The 26,529-nt window shown below is 43.0% G+C and overlaps 2 protein-coding genes across 4 annotated transcripts in view; one reads left to right on the top strand and one right to left on the bottom strand.

Annotated features, from left to right (window-relative positions):
* Positions 1-13,895, bottom strand: part of LOC129187765 (uncharacterized) — a 38,593-nt gene extending 24,698 nt beyond the window's left edge. For both annotated transcript variants that reach the window (XM_054787446.1, XM_054787447.1), the window contains exon 1: positions 12,958-13,895. The gene's annotated coding sequence lies outside the window, so the exon portion shown is untranslated. The remainder of the gene's footprint in view (positions 1-12,957) is intronic.
* LOC129187764 (protein mono-ADP-ribosyltransferase PARP4-like) overlaps positions 1-24,174 on the top strand; it is a 32,264-nt gene extending 8,090 nt beyond the window's left edge. The window contains exons 4-13 of one of the 2 annotated variants that reach the window (XM_054787445.1): positions 6,781-6,868; positions 7,521-7,599; positions 7,680-7,784; positions 7,844-8,002; positions 8,629-8,766; positions 10,464-10,631; positions 15,350-15,501; positions 15,830-15,961; positions 18,524-18,622; positions 18,750-24,174. In XM_054787445.1, coding sequence (XP_054643420.1) covers positions 6,781-6,868; positions 7,521-7,599; positions 7,680-7,784; positions 7,844-8,002; positions 8,629-8,766; positions 10,464-10,631; positions 15,350-15,501; positions 15,830-15,961; positions 18,524-18,622; positions 18,750-18,960 — 1,331 coding nt within the window. In that variant the 3' untranslated portion in view covers positions 18,961-24,174. Of the gene's footprint in view, positions 1-6,780; positions 6,869-7,520; positions 7,600-7,679; positions 7,785-7,843; positions 8,003-8,628; positions 8,767-10,463; positions 10,632-15,349; positions 15,502-15,829; positions 15,962-18,523; positions 18,623-18,706 lie in introns of both variants that reach the window. The other variant, XM_054787443.1, reaches the window with a different exon arrangement.
* The last annotated feature ends 2,355 nt before the right edge of the window (positions 24,175-26,529 follow it).

Genomic DNA, 26,529 nt, shown 5'->3' with positions numbered 1-26,529 from the left:
AAATAATCTGTCGACAGATGAAGCCAAAGTTGAATTGTTTGGGAGTAACACGTGTAGCTACGACACGTGTGGAAGAAAAATGGCACAGCACACCAACATCCTAACTATGAGGTAGAACCCACCGATTAACACATATCACTGATCAGTCAACATCGGTGAATATGTAATTGATATATTCACTGTTGCCCGTCCCTGTGTGTCTCTGTGCTGCACCTTGCTGGGGTACCTGGTCCCACCCCCTCACACACAGACCAGCGAGGTGCAGCTCTGCCAGTCACACTCACTCGGCTGCAGCACAGAAGACGACGAGAGAAACGGCGAAAGAAACTGCATTTTTTTTTTACACCATGGTAAGCTGTGACTTGCAATACAATATAACACAAACTACACTTTAGTGCCCCATGAGAATAACGTCTTTGCGGAATCACGTTGTCAGGGTCGTTTTTTCCAGTCATTTTTGCAGAGTGTATTACAGCGTTCTGACATGGTGTAAGTCGCATCTCTGTGAGATAAAGATAGATGCAACTGTTAATCCACATGTCTACTACTATTTAATGTAAGACTATTATATTTGTATTGTATTTGTATTTGTACTTTATTTATCCCACAGCGGGGAAATTTACTTGTTACAGCAGCAAGCAAGATACGCAAGTAAAGAATACATGGTGACTACAACATGGTTCAGGTGGTGCAGTTGTTGTAGAGCCTGACAGCGGTCAGGACCTGCGGAACCTCTCCTTCTTACACCGTGGGTGTAACAGTCTGCTGCTGAAGGAGCTACCCAGGGAAAAAACAGTATCATGTAGCGGGTGAGAGGTGTTGTCCATGATGGATGTCAGCTTAGCCAACATCCTTCTCTCCCCCACTTCCTCCACGGAGTCCAAAGGACCGTCCAGGACAGAGCTCGCTCTCCTGATCAGCCTATTGATCCTGCTCGTGTCCTTGTCCGTGCTGCCCCCTCTCCAGCAGCCCACAGCATAGAAGATGGCTGAGGCCACCACAGAGTCATAAAAGGTCCGTAAAAGAGTCCTGCACACACCAAAGGACCTCAGTCTCCTCAGCAGGTGGAGGCGACTCTGGCCCTTCTTGTAGAGGGTGTGGGTGTTGACGGACCAGTCCAGTTTGTTGTTAAGGTGAACACCCAGGAATTTGTAGCTGTCTACCAACTCTATGTCCGCTCCCTGGATGTTCACCGGTGTGAAGTGAGATGTTTTCCTCTGGAAGTTAATGATCATCTCCTTTGTCTTGCTGGTGTTGAGTTGCAGCTGGTTAAGCTCACTCCAGCTGACAAAGTCCCTGATGACCGTCCTGTATTCCAGATTATTCCCCTCTGAAACACAACCAACGATGGCTGTGTCATCGGAGAACTTCTGGATGTGACACTGTGACACAGGAGGTCTTCCACAGGGCCGGGACTTTCTCCAGGCTCAGGCTGAGATTGAACAAGTGCCTGAGAACTCCACAGAGCTGGTCAGCACAGTCCTTGAGGATTCTAGGGCTGATGCCGTCCGGTCCCGGGGCCTTCCTTGCCTTGATCTTCTTCAGCTGACTCCTCACCTGATCATCAGTTATGGAGAGGGGGGTAGAGGATGGCTGGGATGGGGATGTGGGGGTGAAAAGTGGTGAGTTGGTATGGGAGGGAGGGGGGGCACACTCAAATCTGTTGAAAAACAGATTGAGTTCATCTGCCCAGATCTTGTCCCCACTGGCTCGGTCTCTCCCCACTACTTTACCATGGCCTGTGATGGTCTGCAGGCCTCTCCAGACTTCCCTGGCATTATTCTCCCCCAGCCGCTTCTCCAGTTTCCTCCTGTAGCAGTCCTTCCCCTTCCTGATCTTATGCCTGAGTTCCCTCTGGACTCTGCACAGCTCCTCCTTGTCCCCCGAGTTGAAGACCCTCTTCTTCTTATTCAGCAGGGCCTTAATCTCAGAGGTCATCCAGGGTTTGTTGTTGGGAAAACACCGCACCAACTTGGAGGGCACAGTGTTCTCCACACAGAAGTTGATATAGTCTGTGATGCAGTGAGTCATGCTGTCAACGTCACTGCCATGGGGACTACAGAGCGCTTCCCAGTCTGTTGTCTGGAAGCAGTCTCTGAGCCTAGCACTGCTCTCCTCAGACCACTGCTTCACAGGCCTCTTCACAGGGGGTTGTTTATTCACTACTGGACTGTAGTCTGTGACAAGATGGACGAGGTTGTGATCAGAACGACCCAGCGGAGGGAGGGGGGATGAGGTGTATGCGTCCTTGATGTTTGCATACAGGAGGTCCAAAGTTTTATTGTCTCTAGTGTGGCATTTGACATACTGGGTGAAGGTGGGAAGAGCAGAGGACAGGGAAGCATGATTGAAGTCACCGGAGATGAGGAGGAGGGATTGGGGGTGCTGGTTCTGAAGTTGAGAGACGATGGTGTGGATCTGCTCTATAGCTGCAGCAGCGACCGCTGAGGGGGGGAATGGAAACAGTCATAGCAATAACATGTGAAAACTCCCTCGGAAGGTAGTATGGCTGCATGCTAACCGCTAACAGTTCCACGTCTCTGGTGCACAGTTGCTCCTTCACACAGATGTGTCCCGGGTGGCACCATCTATCATTCACAAACACAGCGATTCCCCCTCCCTTCTTCTTGCCGCTCTCGTTGCATTCCTGTCCGCTTGTACCAGCTGGAATCCGTCCAGTGTGATGTGTGAATCCGGAAAAAGTTCACTCAGCCAAGTCTCCGTGAAGCACATGAGGCTGCATTCCCGGTACTCCCTCTGCAGTCGGGTCAGCGCCGTTAGCTCTTCCATCTTGTTGGGGAGAGATCTTACGTTCCTCATGATGACAGATGGTAGACATGGCTTGTACCGTCTTTTCCGCTTCTTGCACTTCACTCCCGACCTGCATCCTCTTCTGCTCCTCCGTTGCTCCTTGGGGATCTCCGGCCTCTCCGCGCAGAGAGGGGAGCCTTGGTTGAATGGGGAGCCGTGGCTGAAGAGGTTTCCCACAGTTGAACTGAAAAGTTCAAAGAGCATCAAGGCGCAGACTAGAAAAGTAACAATATGAACCTCCATAGCTGCACACTCGACCAAATGAGACCAAAAGAAAAAGTAAGAAGAAGACTAAAATACTATAAAAACACTAAAAGGTGGAAGAAAAATACAGAGCTGCTGTAACCGGTTGCCACTCACACGACGCCATTTTATACAGCGGTTTAATGTGAAATCAAGATATATGCAATTGTTAACTCCCAGGTCCATCCTTAATATGAGACAGCGTCCCACAGTAGGATTAACATTATATATCCTGTGTATAGCAAAGCTTTTATTTCATATATCAGCCACTATATCGGCATTGGCCCCCAAAATCCCATATGGGTCTGGCTCTGCTATGAAGCATGATGGAGGGAGCATCATGGTGTGGCCGTGCTTTCCAAGTCCTGACCTCTCCCCGATTGAGATGCTGTGGTGTGACCTTGAGAGCTGTTCACACCAGACATCCCAGGAATCTTCCTAAACTGCGACAGTTTTGTACAGAGGAATGGTCCCAAATTCAACCTGATGGTTGTGCACGTCTGATCTGCACCGACAGGAAACGTTTGGTCATTTGGTTATTGCTGCCAAAGGATGGTCAACCACTTATTAAATCCAAGGCTTTGCTTACTTTTTCCTCTCATATCTTGTGAATGTTTACATGCTATTTTTTTTATAAAAATATGAAAACATATCGTCGTCTGTTAGGTGGTAGGGTGGCAGTGGCTCAGGAGGTAGAGCAGGTTGTCCAGAAACCGGAAGGTTAGCGGTTTGATTCTCGCTCCCTCCACCCAGTTACTGTTGTTGTCTCCTCGGGCAAGACACTTCACCCACCTTGCCTACTGTGCTGCCTACACTGGTGTATGAATACGAATGCATGTTTGGTGGCGGTTGGAGAGGCCGTAGGCATGAATTGACAACCACATTTCCGTCAGACTACCCCAGGGCAGCTGTGCTACAGATGTAGAGTACCACCACCAATGTGTGACTGAGGAGTGAATGAATAATTGCTTCACTTCATTGTGAAGTGCTTTGGGTACCTTGAAAGTGCTGTAAAATCTAATCCAGTATTATTATTGAAGAAGACTGCTTGTTTAATCGTGTGATTTAGATGAAGATCAGACTACATTTCATGACCAGTTGATGCATAAATAGAAGACATTTGAAAGGTTTCACATAATTTTTCTTCTCACTGTATGCTATCATAGAAATGTGAGGTAAATTATTGAAATTCTGTGAAAATGTGTTGACAACATTTTATGTACCATAGGAAGTAGTCGCACATGGCTGAGCGCATGCCAAAAAACACCTCAAAAGTCAGCACTGTTAGCGAGAGTGAGAGTCATCAAAGTCTTCAGCTCGCTCAACTAGCTCACCTTTGGCCGTTGTTAGATGTACTTGTTTAATAGGAGAGACCGGGGGAAAGAAACCCCCCCACCCCGCTCTGCACCAAAACACGTTCAGCAGCTGCTATGTCTATTGGCCACAAACTAAGGCTGTGATTTTTGCTGCACAAGTGTGTTAAAACATCAGCTAGTTAAGGTGTTTGTGTTAATGCACGAGCACAACTATTGTCAAAACACAAGTAAAGGTAATAAGTGTTGTGTGTGTGTGTGCATGCGTGCACATGTGTCGGCAGCACATTCACAAAGCGATTGACCGCATTGGTTCTTTGGTTCCTCAGCTTTGGACAAGAGGTCTATAAGACAGCAAATATGTTCAGCCAGGGATGTCCAAACTTTTTCCAGCAAGGGCCACGTAGTGAAAAATGAAAGGATGCAACTTTGCCACTTCAATGTTTTGTAAGAGGTTATATGTATTTCAAGAAAAAACACTGCACCTCAGCTTTGTGATAAAGGTGAAAAATGATACTATTTTTATGAACTTTGGTCTTTGCTGGGGGTTTTTTGGATTCCAGTTTTGCTGTTTTTTGTTTTTGCGTTTTCCATATATTGCCACTTTCTGCTAGTAAATTTTCTTCTTGTCATTATGACTTTCTTCCCATAATATTCTTTTATACTTTTTCCCCAGCCTAATTTTCCAAAATTGCGAGTTTATTTTGTTTTGTTTGTCATAATTTTACCACTTTTAAAAATCATTTTTTCTTGAATAATTCAACTCTGTGCTACTAAAATGACAATTTTTCCACATAATATTATGAGTTAATTTATTTAGTTTAAAAATAATGTTTTTTTCTTAATAATTGGACTGTATTCTCAAAAATTACAGCTGTTTTTTCCCATTTTTGCTGTTGTTGTTTTTTTAAATTTCAACTTTTCTTCTGGTGCTATTATGACTTCATTTCAATAGTATTTTGACTTTTTCTTGTTAGATTACTTTTTTTCTCTTAATATTTTGTCTTTGTTCTTGTTAAATTACTGCCGATTTTTTTTTAAAACTCTATTTAATTAAAAAAAACAGCCACGGGCTGGAAATGGCCCTCGGACTGCACTTTGGACACCCCTGTCCTATAAGGAAAAAAAGACTTGAAAGCCTTATATAGTAATCATTTAGCTCATGTTATGCACGGCATATTAACTCATTCAATTCCAGTGACGAAGACGCTCGCATCTTCTTCTGCTGTGGAACACATGTAAACTAGATGGCCGCGGCACTCCATCGCGGATGAAGATGCGAGCATCTTCATCACATGCATACGAACAGAGAGGCGACAGTGCGCAGGTACACGGCAGGAGACAAATATAACGCTGAGCCATTTGTGAGGTCTGATTTTTTTTGAGGAGGCATTTTTATGATATAAATGTATTCCTCTTTCGAACGCATATTGTTTTTAGAAGCCAAACTCTTTACTTAAATGACCAAGCAACTAAGCAGAAGTACGTTCCTCATCACGGAAATCCGACTGACTGTTGATATAGTCCACTGCTGATGGGGATGTCATACAACCTCATATAAAAAAATCCCAATTATCTCTTTAAAACTTCTCTTAAAGTGACATCCATTTGTGTGCACTTGCGTCATCACCTTCGTAAAAGACGTATAAACACGTCTTTGGCATCGGGCGTTTGTGTTTATAAAAACGTATAAATACATCTTTGTTATCGAATGAGTGAAGAGACATGGCAGGCGAGCTTTGGCAACATCTTGCAGTGGTACTTGAATCCCTCACATTTGCTGTTTGGAGGAAAAGGAGCTGCAGGAGCAAAGATATGTGTAGGTGGGGAGGGGGAAAAAGGGCAAAAGATTTAGGTTTTTGCTTGCACAAACCCTACCTACCTTGATATATGCCCACAAGTGGTGCAGAGTGCAATAAATATGTGGTGCAGACGTGAGGACTAATGAAAAAAGAAAGAAATAAAAAAAACGCAGCACAGTGTGTACTCCTCTCCTTTGTTTACACAGTGCAGACAGATTGAATCAGATCCAACACCCACCCGGTTTCAGCTGAGTGACTCTTAGCTCTTGTCTATCACCGCCTTCATTTGCTCGTTGCACCGACACAAGTCAAGAGTTCTGTTCCCTGTTGGCTGATGTACGAGCCCCGTGATAAAGTCTCCGTGCCGGGCCCAGTCTGCTGTTTACATGGCGGCTGGAGGTCAGATGGAGGTTTCTAGCACCCGGCAGAGCAGTCACACATAAGGTTGTGTTTGTACATCAGGTGTGTGTCGGCGTGCCCAGCCACATTCCTTTGCGAGGCCGATGTCACGGGTGTGGATCCTGCATTCGTCCACATTTGTGCATGTCACACATCGTATTGTTGTATTCTGCTGCAGGTCACATGAGTTTTTCTGCTTTTTGCATTTGCAGCGCTTGCAGCCGACAGAGCGGTTGCCGAGCTCTCGGTGGATGAAAGCTTGCCCCCGGAGAAGAGTGGAGACATCCTGGGCAAGTTCAGGTGTGCACAGCCGTTATCACAACAGGATTAGTCATAGGGGAGCGGCGTTCCAATTGCCATTGCTATTGCACCTGTAGCGCTTTTCCACCCATTTAGGGCAGGATTTCCACTACTACTTCAACTCAAGAGACTAATTAGACCCATGCTTACAGTAATATACATGATGTACTGCCATAGTGTCAACATACATGTACACTGTACATGAAGGATGATAAACACATTATACTCTACATACAAGAAACATGAATGACAAAGCCCATTTGCCAAGACATTGCGTGCCTCCCTGATAATCATAGTTTTCAGCATTTTAATTTTGACAATCAGCAACCCAACTAAAAAAAAGCATTTTGGGAAAATCCAGCCGTAGCATTAGAGCTGTGGATGCACTGATCCACATTTATTCTACTAGTATAAAATAATGTATTTACATGTACTGTATGTACTTGCATTGTTTGAAAATGACTATGGATATCTTTGTGAGGTTGGTTGTTGTGTAAGGCCTTTCCATATGAGCAATGTCAGAGAAAAATCCCCCCCATGTCACTGCCGTCTACTACGACAAGGCTTATCTGTGCAAAGCTCCTTCAAAAAGGGCTCTTGAATAACTCCAATAAAATACAGATCTTGTCATTTCTACTGTGGAATTTCCTAGGATTTACACGGAGTGGGACGAAGACCTTCCCGCATATCCGGATGACTTCAGCGTGGCCAAGTATTCCATCTTTCAAAAGGTAACTCGGTGACAGTGAGCAGCATGGCTTTGCTGCACTGTAATTGTCGCCGGTAGTAATGCATGTTCTCCTTTTCGCAGAATGGCAGCAGCGCCTGCTGTGTGCTGGAGCTGCAGAGCGCCAAAGGAGAGAAAGGGCAGCAGTACCGCGTGGTGCGGTACCGTAAGGACGATGTGGGGGCCAACGTAAGTTATTTTGAATCAAATGAACTGAAATATTGGACACATGGAGCTGGTGCTAACAGGAAACGGTGGAGAGGGACATGGTGGTGTTCCCGCCCACTTCAGAGGAGGCTGTGGAGGTCTACAGGACCCTGACAGAGTCTCTGCCCGCTTCCGGTCTTCAGCCGAGGATCGACATGCCCCAACAGGCCCGAGACCTGGGCTCAGCCCCCCTGCGACAGGTTTTCTACACCCCACCTCTGACTTTAAATCAAAAGTTACCACAAACATGCAAGTAATTATGAAAACAGTAGCAGCAAATTAGCCTCGAGAGGGCGCAAGTGAGACATAAAACATTATTATACCATAAAACAGCCCAAGCTTCCTCTGTGGATCAGAGGTAATACCGGCAACATTATGAGGCAACATAAAAGTTATTGTGAGGGGACACAAAGGCTGCACCAAACAAAAACTTCCCTCTGTTACCTTTCAAGGGTTCCTCGTTGCTGTAATGATGCGCCTCGTCAGTGGCTTCCTCTTTTAACACTAATAAATATGAACCCAATCGTAAGATGTGAGAAACGTGCAGCTCTCATTTTTTTAATGCATCAGAAGACATTTGTATGATTCACATTTGCAGATTTTCCTCAGCACCATCACTGATGCCTTCCTATGAAGTACTATTTGACTTCACAGGAATGAATGCTAATGGTGCACTTAAGTTGCATTCACGCGGCGATGCTGGAGCCAAGGACGCTCTGACACAGTCCCTCAAAGAGCCTCGGCTCCTCGGCCACCTCGCCGTTTTTCTGCAGCACTTTTGTTGCCGCCGATGACGTGGTTGATGCGTGGCTCTTTCGATTGGCAGCTGCTGCTGGAGGAGAAACTGAGCGCAGGAGTCTTGTCACACGATGTGGGCGTCTTTGTGGAGCTGCTCTGGACCGAGGCCCTGGGTTGCCTTGGCAACATCCTCCAAGTCCCTGTCAACAAACTCAGCCTCAATGACGTAAGGCTACCGCTTGTACTCACCACTGTCTAACCTCTCAGATAGCTCGTAAACAGTCGCGAGTGACTATCATGTCCATTCAGGCATTTTCTGTGCTGCATATCTTGTTCACGGTCAGCAAGTCTTCAATGAGGACACAATTGTAGTGTTTGCATGCTCTCCCTGCGTTTGTGTGGGTTTTGCACGAGTATCCACGTCCCAAAAACATGCGTGTTATGTGAATTGTAGCCACTAAATCAGAGGTGCCCCAAGCGCAGCCATTTGCGCCCTGCGACTGTTTGACATTTGACAGGAAAAAAAACATCAGCAAAAATGGGAAAATCAGCAGTAATTTTACAAGAATAAAGTCAAAATATTAAGTGAAATGTTCAAGATTCAAGCCTTTACTATATTTGCATAATAAGAAATTCGATCTGCAATAAACCAGAATGTGTGGCTCAGGTGTGGCTTTCTCCATGTGACTCTTAGTTTCGTGGTAGGTTATGTTTTCACCCTGTGAGCATCATTGGCTTAACTTAGAGCTAGCAAGCCGCATTTACAGTAGTCTTTCCTGTCAAGTCGCGGGCAGCAAAATCTGACTTGGCGGGCCACAAATGGCCCGCGGGCCGCAAGTTTGAGACCCCTGTTCTAGCGAGGGGAAAAAAAGGCACCATTTTACGGGAATACACCCATAAAATTATGATGACAAATAATTTTTCTATTTTGTTGTTTTTGTAGCTTAGAGTTAAAATATTAAAGAAAAATTTTTTTTAAAGCCGCAATATTATGAGAAAGAAACAAAGCAAAATAAAGATATAATTTTTGGAAAATTTGGTTGGGGAAAAAGTTATATTATGGGAATAAAGTCACAATATTACATAGTTTACGAAGATGATTTAAGAAGAAAGAAATATTTATGTAAAAATACAGCAAAAATGGGGGAAAAGAGCTAAGTCAAAAATTTTTTTTCACCGATTTCACAAAGCTGAGATGCATTTTTTTATTTAGATATGCTGTATATAAAGTGGTGTGAAAAAGTGTTTGCCCTCTTCCTGATTTTTTTCCCTGTGTTTGTCACACTTAAACGTACCAGATCATCTAACAGATTTAAATAATTGTCAATGATAACACAACTGAAGACAAAATGTTTTGAAATAAAACTTTTTCTGATTATTAAGTGAGGAAAAAAAATCCAAACCTGCATAGCCCTGTGTGGAACAACAATTCTGCAAAATTCCTCCCCACCGCTGTAAGAGACTCATTGCAAGTTATCACAAACGCTTGATTGCAGTTGTTGCTGCTAAGGGGGGCCCAACCACTTATTAGCTTTAGGGGGCAATGACTTTTTCACACAGGGACATGTAGCTTCGGATTTTTTAATAATAAAAAGTTTCAATTAAAAACTTCTTTTTGTGTTCATTTGACTTGTCGGGGGGGGGGAACACATTGTAACTTCGTGGCATATCTACATGGGTTGGTGTACAAAATTCAAAGTAGCCGGTGCATAATGTAATTTTTCAATATGTGGCCGTCACTGGACACCCCTGCTTGGACACCTCTGATATACACGGTAATGTACATATTTAATTTGATGTAAGTCTCACCTGGCTGTAAGTCGCAGGACCGGCTAAACTATGAAAAAACTGTGGGCTTATACTGTATATTTTTGGTAAATTTCATTTGGAATGACGGCTGAAACGATGTGCATGTTTTTTTAGGTGAGCAGAGCAGAGGGCTTGTTGATTCAAGCTCAGAGAAACCTGCTGGAGGGGCAGCACATGGAAGTGGCCCGACTTCTGTTTGAAGTGTACACCCTGCTGCCACACAGGATGCCCACCATGACCCTCAACACCAAGCTTTTTTCTCAGAAGCTGGACCTGTGTCAGGTACACACACATGCACAAACGTCCAAAACAGATAAGCCTACATCGTGATGAATATTGCCGCCGTGTCACAAAACAGCACACCCAAAGAGGCTTTTTATTTTGCCTCCTCAATTTTGTGGCGCTTTTGAAGCGAGTCGAAAAAACGCTTTGATGAACTTGCTAAAATACCCTCGAGCTTGTTTTTTTTTTTTTTAGTTGTTGCTGCTTTTGAGCATTTTAAACGCTCACAGCTTTCACGTGGCAAAGAATATGCTCGTTGAAATGTTTTGATTTCGCTGTCTTCGTAATGATTCAGGTGTAATTGTTAACATTGCTCTTGCTGTCACTTATTAGAGGTCAAATTCAGAGGCAAAAAAGACAACGTGAGATCACCTCAAAATAGCAAAATAACAGGAGGGAAGATGGTTCTGTTTGCTCCCCCTTCCATCATTAAGCCACAGGATGGAGAATCAAATTAGACCTGGCGCTAAAGATAACGCAACACTGACATTATAGACTGCCAAAGAAGGTGATGCGGGGTTGCCATGGGAACAACAAATGCTACTGTCTTTGTGGCAGGCATGTCCAAACATTTACTGAGAACTCAAAGGATGCGGCGGCCTGTGTGATATGTTTTCATTTGTAAACAGGCTGAAATGAATCCACCATGAATATGCAAAGATGATTTATTTTGACTTATTAATGGTATTTCATTTATTTTTTATTGTATTGTATTTTTTTGTATTGTATTATTCCCTTTATGTCATTGTGGAACCGCTACCGTGCTACGCCTTCTGTGGATTTTCTGTGAATTTTATATTATGCGAATAGAATGACAAAGATTTCAATTTTGAACCTTGCAAAAAAAATTTCTCTTTACAGTGTTCCCTCGTTTATCGCCGGAGATAGGTTCCCAAAATAACCTGCGATAAGTGAAATCCGCAAAGTAGCCAACTTAATGTTTTTACAATGATTATATATGTTTTAAAGCTATAAAACCCCTCACCATCCACTTTATACACTTTTCCCAGACAGGCATGAACATTTTATCACATTTCTCTCTTGTTTAAACACTCTCAAAATTGAAATTTCCTTTAATTTTAATGATCAACCTACTAGGTTGGACACAAGAAATTAAGTGACTCACACGTATTTCACTCCCTGACCGCGCCTCCTGGCACCGTTCAGCTGTAGCGTTTTTGTGTCCTTGTTAAAACATATCACTCCTGTCATCATATATCATATTTTACTCCTTCTTATCGTCCTCTATGAACTGAAGATTCATTTACAGTATTCCGTTATGGCGCCGTACACCGCAGAATTTCTACCTTCCTTCAGCATGTCCAGAAGTCCGACTTTTTTGTGGCTTCCCCTGCCATTTGGGGACAGAACGTTTCGTCGACATTGTGGGTTTTGTCAGGGACAAAACCACACAGCATTCAGAGTCACAGGTTAGCTTCTTTTGTTTCTTCTATTGTTTTCAATATTGGCGGTTAGCAAGCAGCTCACATGGTTAGCAAGTTTGCTCGCCAGGACCACAAAAAGAGACGCCACAAAGGAGATTGAATGACAATGGTCTACAACCAATGAGGACGCAGAAGACAATGAGCGGTACACAGAGAAGAAAGGGAAGAGCAATTTTTTTAGTGTTTATTGAGGAGTATTTTTTAGGGCTCTCAATTGATTACATTATTTAATCGTGATTAATCAAATTTTGTCCATAGTTAACTTATAATTAATGACAGATAGAAATACATTTTTTAATCTATAATAAGTAGGGATGCCAATTTCTTGGTAAACGATTCAATAACTACCGTATTTTCACATAAGGCGCACCGTATTAAAAGGCGCAGTCTCAGTTACAGGTGCTATTTCTGTATTTAACATGTACATAAGGTGCACCGTATTATTGGCCGCAGGTATGCACGCTAAAACAGACCGTGTCGCTCAGAAGTCAGTGAGGAAGCGACAGTGCTTTATTTCTTTGGACAGATTAAGAGCAGAAATCTCATTCATTTTATCAAAACCACTTGAAATCAGGATGGTCATCATTCAACACAACAGTCTCAGTCATGGTGCACAACTAAAAACATCACACAGCAACGCAAAAACAGACAAGACACTACCGCTATTTGTGCAGAACAATAACTAACAACTATGTAGCTCATACATGTAACTTTAAGAGCATTTGCACCAAAACACTACGCAAAGCACGCTGGGGAACAGGAAGTGCTCCCAGCGACGCTATAATACGCTAGCATGCATGCTATCGTATGTTTTTAAAAAGGCAGCGGGAGCAAAACTGAGTTGGGTTGTACTTTATTGAAGTATTTAACAATGTACTCACGTTATTTTTGATCAATCCTCATCCACAAATCCATTAAAGTCCTCATCTTCTGTATCCCAAATAAATAGTGGGGCAAGTTCTCCATCAAACACGCCAGGTTCCCTCTCGTCATTGTCAGTCAGAGTCGGTCTTGTTGCCGTGCGGCACTTCAGAAATGATGCCGGTTTTTGTGAAAGCTCGAACAACACTGCATCAGAAGCACTGCCTCCGAGTCTTAGTGAAGCTTTGTTTGCTAGCTGTCATCCATCGCTCCCACGCCGCTAGCAAATTCACTTTAAACGGCGTGTTTACACTGATGTCCAGCGGTTGGAGTTCCTTCGTCAAGCCTCCTGGAATGATGGCAAGCTCCGAGTTAATTTGCTGCACTTGGTTTTTCACAGCGGCTGTGAATTGGGCGCGCATGGAGTCAGATCAACAAGGACGGTGACACGTGTGAAAAAAACATCCGGTCTCTTTCCGTACATGTCACTCAGTCACTCAGCCATTTTCTCCTCGTCCTTCCAGCCCCTTTGATTGGTCCGGCTGGAAACTTTTCTTTAGGCAACGTCTTCCTCTTAAAAATCACCACAGATGGCAGTTTCCGTCCATTACTATGGCAACCAAGCACAACAGTAAAAGCCGACTTCTCATGTCCCGTTGTGTGTATCGCTACCTTCTCTCCTCTACAGTGTGGTTCACCGGGATGTCGAAAGTGAGCAGCATGTCGTCCATGTTGGTGATGTAGTTGGGCTGGATGTGTTTTTCTGCAATGTTTTTACTGCAGCAGGAGTGGAAGATGGCCAGCTTTCCTTGTAATCCGCTGGATGTTGCTGTGCCACGGTAATCCTTGTCCGGATGGATAGATGGCGCGTTTCATAAAATATACTTATGTAACTACTGGGGGCGTGCGTCCTCAGTCACGTCCACCTTTCCTGTATATAAGCAGCGTGTCGGCAGGAGACGCTCTAAGTCAGTCGAGTGGCGCGCTCATAAAAGTCACACAGCAACACTCACAGATTTTGGAACTCGGTACACACATAAGGCGCACCACATTATAAGGCGCCCCGTCCATTTTGGACAAAATGTAAGACTTTTAAGTGCATCTTAAGGTCGTGAAAATACGGTACATTAAAAACAAAAATAATGTAAAGGGATATCAATTTTGGAAATACGGGCCATTATTTTATTCAAAAAATAATATAGAGTTAGAAATCCCCCAGTTTTTGCATGTTTAATGCGAGCATCAATTTGTCCCACTTAGTTTGACAGTCCTTGAACGCACCCTCTATCTTTCTCCCACGCTGCACACTGCATTCCCACTGTATTTCTTTCACCTCATATTTGCTCCCAAATTCTGATACTATGTGGGAATGCATAATAAATGGGAATGCATAATAAATAAGATCAATGAGATGGCTATACTGTACGTATACTGTACGTATGTTTTGCTGATGTGTTGAAAATTTGCCCTGGTGACTAGCTAGTGTGCTGCTACACATCCGTTCTGGTCTTGAGCCATGGTCACATTGACACAAGCCTCCAAATAGCTGTCCTCGGCTATGCCTGTCAGTAAATAGCGGCTCATAACCCTCATTTTAGCTCGCAGTTCAAAGCAAAAAATCAGCTGAGAGAAGCCTTGCATCTCGTTAGTGGGGGCACTCATATGCCAAGATACCACTGCATAAATGACAATACAGCAAGTACCTGCAATGCTCCAGTAACTTCTCGCTTCTCTCTGACAGGCGACGTACACCGTGACAACTCAAATCACAGCGACGGCAGATACAAATGACTTTGGTCTTGTTGCGAGAGCCATCTGCCAGGGCTTTGAAGCTAAACTTACCAATGAAAATACCCTTTTCTTTCTCCATTTCTGCTCAATATTTGCTCCCGCCTGTGGCTCCGCTGCTTTTCCTCAAACTGCGGTGTGGGCCGAGGGTCAAACAGGATGTGTGCACGTTAATCGCGTGTCAAAAAAAATTGTCCCGTTGATGGAAACATCCGTGAACACGTTAACTATGACAGCCCTAGAATTTTTTTTTAATGTGGCGTGACCAATAAAAACTGTGCCGCTGTCCAAGTAATTATGATATTGTTATTTTAAGGCCAAATTCCAACCCAGGCCAATCCAACTTTATCTGTAAAGCACTTTGAAACAACCAGTGCTGTACAGAATAATAAATAAAAGACATAGTAAATAAGATGGATAAAAGTAACAGCCAAAATAAAATACAGTAAAAACAGAAACAGTTAAATGAGTCAAAATAGTATTACTACAATTATAGGCGTGAAAAGATACTACCCTATAAATCTTAACAAGTACAGTACTTATCTCATGAATATGGTGTCATTTAGTTGCTATGGAAACATCAGACACGCACAGCACACATCCACACTGTTCCTCCTTGACCAGTTAATCCGAGACATCCTGAACGTGAGCGAGATGACCCTGAGGAGCCCCACCCCTTCCAGCGTGGGAAAGTTCCGCGCCCTGCGTTGCAGCATCGAAGCGGTGGACCACGGCGGCCCAGAGTCTCGCGCTGTGGCGTCTCTGCTGCGGGACAGGTGAGCCTCTCTTTCACCTGCGTGTAATGTGTGACCAGAATGAACGAAAAGCGGCGTTCTGCGTCGAGACATTCAGTGTGGCGACTACCTTTTCACATGCGATGCTTTTGAAGCCTTTTCCGACAATCTCAGTAGAAGGTTAGCGCAGGTGTATGGAGCCATGTGCCGCAGTTTAATCCGCACGACGAGGCCTTTCAGCCACGGCTCCCGTGGGTCTCACTCACGCTTGATGATCCCCAGTGGGCTCATAAAAAGCTTGCTTTTCATCCAAAAGAGAGACACAGCCTGTGAACCTGCATTATTTTTGCCTGTTTTTTGCTTTTTTCAGCGCCGTGCAGATACATCAGGTGCTGCGAGTCAGCAGAGCCGTGGAGCTTCAGACTTTTAAAGGCCAGCTCGGCAACATCAAGTCCCTCCTCCACTCCTCCAGTGCCAGTAACTTTGTCGGAATTCTGTCAAGGTGAGCTGGAGCGCGACACACACACACACATAGATAACAACTTGTGGGTCTCAGGGGATCCAGCATATGCTGAAATCCATTCTGTAGGACCACATTAGTAACATCAACTTATGTTGAAGTTGACATCATGCACGTCAGTGTATGGAACCATGTGACTTCTTCCAGCTAACCAGCAAAGACTGGCACTGATAATAACAATAATAATACAGTAGCTCTTTAAAATTCCTGGCTTGTCTCTATTATGGTTTTTCAAATATATGTTTATTAATAAAGAATTGGTGTTTTGTGGCAGATTACAGCTTATTATTAGTAAAAAAAAAAAAAAGCAAATGTGACATACTTTTTGCCTAAAAGAAGCATTTTCAAGCATAAGATCGGCTAAACAATGTTAAATACAAATATAAGGCATTCCAATATGTAGTATTCTACACTGGTCAAAGGGTGTCAGTAATGTTGATGAGACAATAGCCACCACAGGAAGTGCTGTACAGAACAAGAAGTGAAAAAAAAAAAAAGTACAACAAAAAAAACAAGTAACTCTCCCAATGCTAACGTGTGAGTGTACATGACCCAAATCGCTGTGGTGGTACTAATGTATTTGTGGTGGGCCGCCAGAAATAAATAAACGTATCGGAAAGAGTGACATCACTTGCCATGATGCAGGGCAGATCTACAAGCACAATAGAAATCATGTTTTAAATGATTACCAATTATTGATTGGCTGGCGACTAGTCCAGGGTGTACCCCACCTCTCGTCCGAAAAGGCAGCTGAGGTAGTGCTCCAGCATACCCGTGACCCGAGTGAGGACAAGCAGGCACAGATAATGAATGGCTGGATGGACGTATTAAAACTACTGTCTTATCTTTGCCAAGGCAGCATTTTCCACACTGTTCTTTCGAATAATAATAATTACAGATGCACGATATCTTTATTTTTAAACTGATACCGATAATGTTCTGCTCCTCAAGACCGATTATGGTACCAATAACCCATAACGTTTCTATATCTACTTTTTAAAATTTTTATTTAAGTGTCGTGTGTGCACACCTGCAGGTAAGAAGGGCTGGAACAAATTAGGATTTGACCAAGTGTACCTGTTGATTTGTCCTAATCAAACATCATGACATTACTACTACCACGTCACTACTATCAGGAGAACCAGAGTATAGAGCGGGAGGAGCCACCTGCTGTGGCACACGCTCCGAGCAACCAGTGTGACGCCACGGAGGTCTCTGGAAAACCTTTTGCACTTTTCAAACGGCGCACCGCTGGCGCTTCAGGTGGCTGATAAGGTTTTTTGTGTGCTCAATGGTGCTTTTTCCTCTTCATCGTGGAGCATTTGGTACAGGGCCCTTCCTCTTAAAGTGGATGTTTGTTTACAAGTGAGCTCAGGGGAAGTTACGACAGGCCGTTAACATCACAGGCAGGAGAAAAGAGCAGCGCTTAATTTGCTCACCATACCACGCCTCATTTTTTTAAATGATCGGTTATCAGAGGTTTTTTTGCCTCATTTAACCCCAGCCATTTTTCAAAAGACAACCCCTTCAGCACTAGCCATTTTAGAACATTTTGACTGATCTTTCAAGGCACACAGAATATTGTGTTCTATGGCTATATAAACATGGAACCTACCAAAAGAAAGATCTTTCATCAGATAAAAAGTTAGTTTCGACCTTTTTCTGTTCTTTAGTAATCAGCAGTAGAACATAGGTACTGTAAGTTTCAGGAAAATATCAGGGAGGGAAAAAAACAGCCTTTTGTGAAAGATAGATTTCAAGCATAACTTTCACTTTGACAGAAATATTTTGTGCTTTTGTGACAGCTCAAATATCTAAACAAATATGGCAACACAAAAAATAGTTTTTCATCCAAATTACAATTTATTTAGAAGTATAACACCATGAAGTATTTACAATTTTCACAGTTGGAATTGAACTATGTGTGTGCACGTGTACGCACGTGTGTGTGCATGTTCATGCGTTAAAATTTCCCTACAATTTGTAACCTTCTGCACGCTACACTCCTCCATGCTCTTCCACTTCCTCCTTCCTGTCATGTGTGATTTTCCCTTCACTTGATCTCTGCCGAGCTCTTATCAAATGCACTTTTGCCACCTGGGGGCCGTTTTTATGGTAAAGCGCTTTGAAGTGAAATGCATTTGCTCTTATTGCCTCTCGCTCAAAAGAACACGAAAGATGTATAAGTACGCTGTTGGGATTGGGCGTTCAAGATTGTGAAAATGTATAAAAATACGTCTTTGGTCTTGAATGATTTAATGTTATCCGGTTTATCGCTATGAAATCGTAATTCCCTCATATCGGTCCAATAATTATCGTGCACCCCTAATAATAATAATAAAAATAATAATAATACATCTCATTAGGCAGTCAGTGTGCGGGGAACGTACAGGCAAAAAATATCAGAATTGCATGATATGACATGATGAATGTTACCGTTCTCAGGTCATAAAGAATGAACCAATGTTTGTGTCCTCTGCCCTTTGTGTACTGATAAATGCACTGCAGTGGATTTCTATGTTGAAGGCAACAATGTGTTCTCAGGGGTCTGCTGCTGCCTTATGTTGGAGTGGAGCACCACGGCATTGACAGAACAGACGCTGGCAGCCTTGGAAGTGGTATCTACTTCAGCGATAGCATGAGGTCAGAAGAATGCCTTTTAAAACGTCCATAGACATCACGCATCCGACACCTTTTATTTGCTCTTTTTTTTCCCTCTTCTTGAAGATGCACATGGTCACTAAGCTATGTGTCCTCCTACGTCCTGCAGCACTTGTCTCAAGTACGCCAAGCCCAGCGCCACAGACGGCTCTCGGCTGCTCATGGTGTGCGACGTGGCCCTGGGGGATTGCATGGAGCTCCACCGGAAAGACCCCACACTGACTCGGGCCCCCGAGGGACACGACAGTGTGCGTGCCGTCCGCCGCACTTCCTTCATTCAGTCAGAGTTTGAGGTAGGGCTGAGGAGTGTGTCAGTGTGACAAAATAGTTTAATGAGCATACGTGCTGCAGCTGGAAGTGAAATATCAGTCAATCTATGGATATATCAATGGATTAATCAAACATTAATAATCAATCGATTGTGTAAAACACAACAATGAAAGATAAATGGAGTGCAATACTTGGGTGCAACCAGTAGAGGCGCTGTTGATTCCATCCTTTTTACTGGTGGCCTTGCCAAGAAAATCCACAAGTAATTGACACGGCCTTAAAAATGTCTATTTTTGACACACGGCTCGCTCCCCCATCCCCTCTGAACACTCATGCTAGTGTGACGTTGATGTTCTCGTCCGATGTCAGTTCAACATTTGCAATAGAAGTGACGAAGTGAATCTTCAACTTGTATGACTTGGTTTTCCTGGTTTTGGTACATTGTCTTGATTTTCATATAATATTGCATATAACAAACTGGTCAGTTTGCCCTCTACTGTATTGTTCTGCGAATTTGAGTGCCCAGCAACTCACTGGTCTTAATAACCTGTCATTGGACCAAAAAGTGATTCTCTATTTTTTGTCAGAAATTTGTACATTTCTGACAATTTCCATATGAGTTATTGTGCAAACATGGTTCAAGCACGAATAAAGAAACTAACAGGCCTGCCAAGCTTGAGGACATTTGATGAGTATAGTCCCCCCCCGCCTCGTTCCACTGATATAGGTTAACATTGTGAGACACTTGTGGGACATACCGTTTTACATCCATGACGCACTTGCCATCAGGGTTATACTTAATATGAAAACCAAAGTGGTTCCAAATGCCAGATCCTGAAGGATGGTGGAGGATCTCGAATATCAGGTACATATTTAAGGCATTAGCAGGGTTCCCACATGTCCTGAAAAAACCTAGAAAATGATTGACCATTTTTAGTCATGGAAAACATTGAAAATGGAAAACAAAAATGCAAATGTTTTGGAAACAGTTATCCTGGAAAATGATTTATCCTCTCCCTGCCTTGTGAATGCAAACGGGTTAAAAGTTAAGCGCACGTAATCTCACCTCACATTATCTTCTGGGCAACATTACAGTGCTTATGACACCAAAAAAATGCTTGGAAAAAAGCAATAAAAAATAAGAGTCATCCTTAAAAGCATCCTTAACGAATGCACATCATGTCAAGCCACATATCTCAGTTGTGATGGCAGACGGAGCCACGATCGCATCCCCACTCTTTAAAACACATCAACAGCAGTGCAATTCCAACACCATATACAGTATTTATCTCCAACTCACAAAAACGTCTCTAGTCCACTCGACCTGGGAACAACACTTCCTCATTGTCACTAGACGGCCCGTGAGATGCATTCACTGACACTTCGAAAATCACAGCGACGTTGGTGTGGTCTAAATAAACAGCAAGGCAAAGAAAGACAGTAAGTCCATATTCTTATATCTCAGTAACCTAACTCTTACTGCAGAGGTACAATTTGCTGCATTTAAGTATGCTCGGAAAACCCCAAAAAATACATCTACACCCAAAAAATGTGAATTCAACTTAAGTCACGTAGTGTCTTTGAATGTAACCTTTCATGGCTCATAATACCCTACCTGAACAAAACAAACGCACGAAAAGCAGCAGGCCCAGACAACATCTCTAAGGCGGTCCACTCCAGGTTTGCTCATCAGAGCTAGCTGATGTGCTTGCTGACATATTTAACCTGTCGCTTGCACAAGCATCTGTACCGACCAGCTTTAAGTCCACCACCATAGTGCCCGTACCCAAGAAGAGCAACATGACCTGCTTCAATGACTATCGCCCTATAGCACTCACTCCTATTGTAATGAAGTGCTTTGAAAGAATAGTCATGACCCACATCAAAAAGAGCATCCCGGGAACTGTGGACCCTCTACAGTTTGCATATCGCCAGAACCGGTCCACGGATGATGCAGTCAACACTGCCATCCACACAGCCCTTTCTCACCTACAGGGCCAGGACACATATGTCAGCATGCTATTTATAGACTATAGCTCTGCTTTTAACACAAACACAAACTCACAAGCTCCTCACACTTGGCCTGTCACCCTCCCTCTGTAACTGGGTGTTGAACTTTCTAACAGGCAGGCCCCAGTCAGTCAGAGTCCACAATCGCACATCCAGCTCAGGAATTGTGAGCACTGGGACCCCACAAGGGGTGTGTGCTGAGTCCGCTCCTCTACACGCTCTTCACCTACGATTGCGTGGCCTCCCAGAACAACACAAGCATCAGTACATTTGTGGATGACAGCCATCGGCCTGATCACTGGTGGTGTTGAAACATCATACAGAAGAGAGGTGGCGGACCTCATAGCTTGGTGTCGTGATAACAATCTCCTTCTCAATACAGATAAGACTAAAGAGATGATGATCGACCCAAGAACAAGGGAAAAGGAGCCGCATAGACCCCTGTTTATTGATGAGACTGAGGTGGAGAGGGTGAAAACCTTCAAGTTCCTTGGCACACACGTCAGCGAGGACCTCACCTGGTCTCACAACACCCAACAAATTCTGAAGAAGTCCCAAAGGAGACTGTACTTCCTGAGAAGACTGAGGAAATTTGGCATGTCCACCACAATCCTGAGTTGCTTCTACAGATGCACTATGGAAAGTGTCCTTACAGCCTCCATCACTGTTTGGTACGGTAACTGTACAACACGTGATAGGAAGGCACTCCAGCGGGTGATCAAGACCTCACAGAACATTGTTGGGGCGGCCCTCCCCTCACTGCAAGACATTAATAAAACTAGAGTACTATGCAGAACACACAACCTCATCAAGGACAGCACACATCCATAACACTCATTATTCACACTCCTACCGTCAGGCAGACGCTACAGGAGTTTGAAGTCCAGGACCACAAGGCTGGCAAACAGCTTTTAGCCACAGGCCATCAGGCTTCTCAACGAAGCACTCACACACGCCGCACGCAACACACGCACACACTCATAGCACTTTATTTATTTATTTGTTTGTTTGTTTGTTTGTTTGTTTGTTTGTATTTATTTATGTTTCTTATGTTCTTATTCTATCTTGTGTTTTCTTTCTTTTCTTGGGAGAATGAACAGAATAAGAATTTCATTGCATAGTATAACTGCCTGTTTTACTATGCATATGACAATAAAACTCTTGAATCTTGAAAAGAAAGATTAGACTCTCGGCTTTCATCAGAAAAAAACATTTGTTTCTACCTTTTTCCATTCTTTAGTAACCAGCAGTAGAACATAGGTAAGTTTCAGGAAAATATCAGTTCCCAAACAAAAAAGGGAGAAAACCCAACTTTTTGTAAAAAGATACATTTCAAGCATAACTTTCACTTTGACATGAATTTTGTGCTTTTGTGACAGCTCAAATATCTAAACAACCATACCAACATAAACAACACAAAAAGGTGACAACACAAAAACATTAAAATAACAATTTATTTACAAATATGACACCATGAACTAGTTACAATTTTCACATTTGGAACTTAACTGGGCCGCACAGTGGTCTAGTGGCCACACAGTCACAGTCTGGAGATCGGGAAGACCTGGGTTCGATTCTCCGTTGGGCATTTCTGTGTGGAGTTTGCATGTTCTCCCCGTGCATGTGAGGGTTTTCTCCGGGTACTCCGGCTTCCTCCCACATTCCAAAAACATGCATGTTAGGTTCATTGGTGACTCTAAATTGTCCATAGGTATGAATGTGAGTGTGAATGGTTGTTTGTCTACAGACCCTTTCCAAAAAATCAGAATATCATGGAAAAGTTGTTTAATTTCCATAATTCCATTCAAAAAGTTTAACTTTCATAGATTATAGATTCAGGGCCCACAATTGAAATGATTTCAAGTATTTATTTGTTTATTTTTACATAATTTGGGCTTCCAGCTCATTAAACCCACGAAAACAGGAATTCAAAAAATTCGAATCCAAGAAGAAATCAGCCCAAATTTTGCAGGGCATGAATGTTTTAAACTGAGTGTCACACACTAATCATCTACTAAACTCAAATCACCTGCACAGGCTTCCCCAGGTGTCATTAAATTGCTTCAGTTTGGTTCAATTGTCTCAGTTGGGTTCAATATGGGGAAGACTGCAGACATGACAACTGGCCAGAAGACCATCATTGATACCCTCCATAGGATGGGTAAGCCACAAAAGTTCATAGCTAAGGAGGCTGGTTGTTCTCAGAGTGCTGTGTCCAAGCATATCAATGGAAAGTCTAGAGGAAGGGCAAAATGTGGCAGGAGAAGATGCACCAGCAAAAGAGATGACCGTGGGCTTCAACGGATTATCAAACAGGGAAGATTCAAGAATCTGGCAGAGATCGAGAAAGAGTGGAATGAGGCGGGAGTCACAGCTTCAAAAACCACCACATTCAGACGCATCCGGGAGATGGGCTACAACTGTCGGGTTCCTCGGGTCAAGCCACTTGTGAACCTGAGCCAACGTAGGAAGCGTCTCCACTGGGCCAAGGAGAAGAATGACTGGACTGTTGGCCAGTGATCCAAGGTCCTCTTTTCCGATGAAAGTAAAGTCTTTCATTTGGGAATCAAGGTCCAAGGGTTTGGAGGAAGACGGGTGAGGAACAGAACCCAAACTGCCTGAGGTCCAGTGTGAAATATCCACAGTCCGTCATGATTTGGGGTGCAATGTCCGGTGCAGGTGTTGGTAAACTCTGCTTTCTTAAATCCAAGGTCACCGCAACAGTCTACCAGAATGTTTTAGAGGACTTCATGATTCTTTCTGCTGAGGATCTGTATGGAGATGCAGATTTCATCTTCCAGCACGACCTGGCCCCTGCCCATACCGCCAGAAGCACCAAAACCTGGTTTGATGCCCATGCCATCACAGTGCTTGACTGGCCAGCCAACTCACCGGACCTAAACCCCATTGAGAATCTATGGGGTATTCTCAAGAGGAACCTGAGGGGCACCAGACCCAACAACAAAGAAGAGCTGACAGCAAGCATCAAGGAAATCTGGGCTTCCATAACTCCCAGGCAATGCCACAGGCTGATTGCTTCAATGCCACGTGGCATCGAGGCAGTGATTAAGGCAAAGGGGTTCCCAACCAAGTACTGAAGATTGACATATCGTTTTGAAAGTACCATATTTTGATTGATTTGATGTGATCCTAATTTCTTTCTTTTTTTTCCTGCAAAAACTGAGAAGTAAATGGTGATTTCTTCACAGTATTCAAATTTTTTGAATTCCTGTTTTCATGGGTTTTATGAGCTGGAAGCCCGAATTACGTAAAAATAAACAAATAAACACTTGAAATCGTTTAAATTGTGGGACCTGAATCTATAATCTATGAAAGTTTTACTTTTTGAATGGAATTATGGAAATTAAGCAACTTTTCCATGACATTCAAATTTTTTGGAAAGGGCCTGTATTTTACTACTCAATGTATTATTATTGGGATTTATATTACTACTGCATTGCTCATTATTACCTAGATTGCTACTACATCTTTCTATTCCTTGGGGTTGGGCGATATGGACCTTAGCATGTATCACAATATTTGTGGGCTGTATCAGGACATGATGGAGTCTTGTATAAAAAGCTAACCTGAACCCCTACACTGCGCTCCAAATGATAATGCAAATGATATTTTTCTCTGATCGCACATCACATCACATCAACCTTTTTAGAGTAAAATTTTTTGGCAAAAATTAAAAAAAAAAAAATTGAATTCCTGTTTTCGTGGATTTTATGAGCTGGAAGCCCAAATTACGTAAAAATAAACAAATAAACACTTGAAATCGTTTAAATTGTGGGCCCTGAATCTATGATATAGATTATATAATATATAATCAATAATCAATAATATTATATATATATAATATATCATATATACCCCTAAAGAGGAGAAGCGGCATAGAAAATGGATGGATGGAACTTAACTGTGTGTGCGCACGCGTGTGTGCATGTGCATGCGTAAGGCTTAACAATTACCTTAGTTTTGAGAGCATAATTTGCCAACTTTGTGGAAAACACTGTATTCCCGCGCACGATTCCTTCATTCAGATGTCTATGAGATAGCGGGAATGTAAAAAAACACAGAAATGGCGGCAGGCAGACGCGGTAGTTTGCTTTCGCGAAATGTTGTTTACAGACAACGTTGAGAAGCTAATTGCTGATGCTGTATCCATTAGTTTCACAACAGATATGTGTTAATTCCACGACAGGAGATATGTGATGATACACATATTGGTATCTGTTGGAAATTGAGAGTTGGACGATATCGGCAAAAAAGCCAGTATTGGTCATTTCTAGTTGTGGTGAGTAGTTATTAATGCACTGTATGTAGTACATTCGTTACATACATTTACAGCATAAGCGCTGTCGGCTGGCGCAGTTTCAGAAGTCAGTGCTGCCTCCGCCTGTTGACAAAGCGGTTCATTGGGCAACTTATATAACAGACACAACACAATAGGCCACAACAGGTATGTTTTTGGTTTGTCTGGCAGTGACTGACACTGACAGATGTATGCGAGATGCAAGACAAGTGAGAAGCGGTCCCTGTTTAGCTAGTCTTGACCCATACAACCCATACTATTCTAAGATTTATAGAATATATCCAGTGGAAATAATGTTTATTAACTTACTGCCACCTTGGCATGCTTTTACACGGCCGAGTGTCCTCTGGGTTTGTGACTTTGTGTTTATTTCCATCTGCATCAGTGCTGTTTGGGTCGAGGAAAGATAGTCAGGACAGCAGATGGTTGAAGCACCCTCTGGTAATACACCTTCACTCCCAAACTTTCTTTTATTTACAGTCCTCGAAATGTGCCGATAAGTGAATTTCCGCAAAGTAAGATTCCTTATTTATTAATGGTATTTTTTCTTAGTTAGAGCATGGAAAACCTGTTTGCAACTTTCTAAATACAACTTTTAACATGATGAGAGCCCTCTCGACATGAAATAACACCCCTATAGTCACCTTTATACCCAATATAGTCGACATAATAATAGAAAATAAGAAATCCACATAAATAAGATAGATTCATATGTTAGCATTGACAGCATACTTTCTGCGGTGGCGATTGTCTCATCAGTGTCACGTTAGTGACACCTAGTGACCAGTGTAGAATACTGTTTATGGTTAACACATTCACACAGGAGCTGCGGTTGGACACAACTCACACCAGTCGCTCGCACTCTCCACACTGCTAACATTCAGCTAAACACAGTCAACTCTAGCTTCGTCACACACGTCGCTTCCCAGGCCCCACTCAGTCAGATATTACACTACATAGCACATACTCTGAATGCCTTATATTTGTATTGCCATTACTGTCGCTATTTTTATGCTTGAAAATTCATCATTTCGATCAAAAATATATACAATTTGCTTGAATGTGCTTTTTTTTTTTAAATAATAATAGGTCGTATTTGACCACAAAACTGTGATCATTTATTAATTCATACATTTTTGAAAACCACAATAGAGTGAGGGCACAATGTTAGAACCGCGATGTAGCGAGGGACGTCTGTATAACAACAGAAAATCAACAAAAATGCACCACCACAATATAAAAACACTGGATTCCATGCATAGTTCCAAGTTCTTGAGGTGACGTCACTTCC

Source organism: Dunckerocampus dactyliophorus, chromosome 9 (genome assembly GCF_027744805.1).
Source record: "Dunckerocampus dactyliophorus isolate RoL2022-P2 chromosome 9, RoL_Ddac_1.1, whole genome shotgun sequence".
Taxonomy (NCBI): Eukaryota; Metazoa; Chordata; class Actinopteri; order Syngnathiformes; family Syngnathidae; genus Dunckerocampus; species Dunckerocampus dactyliophorus.
This window is presented reverse-complemented; position numbering and strand designations above follow the sequence as displayed.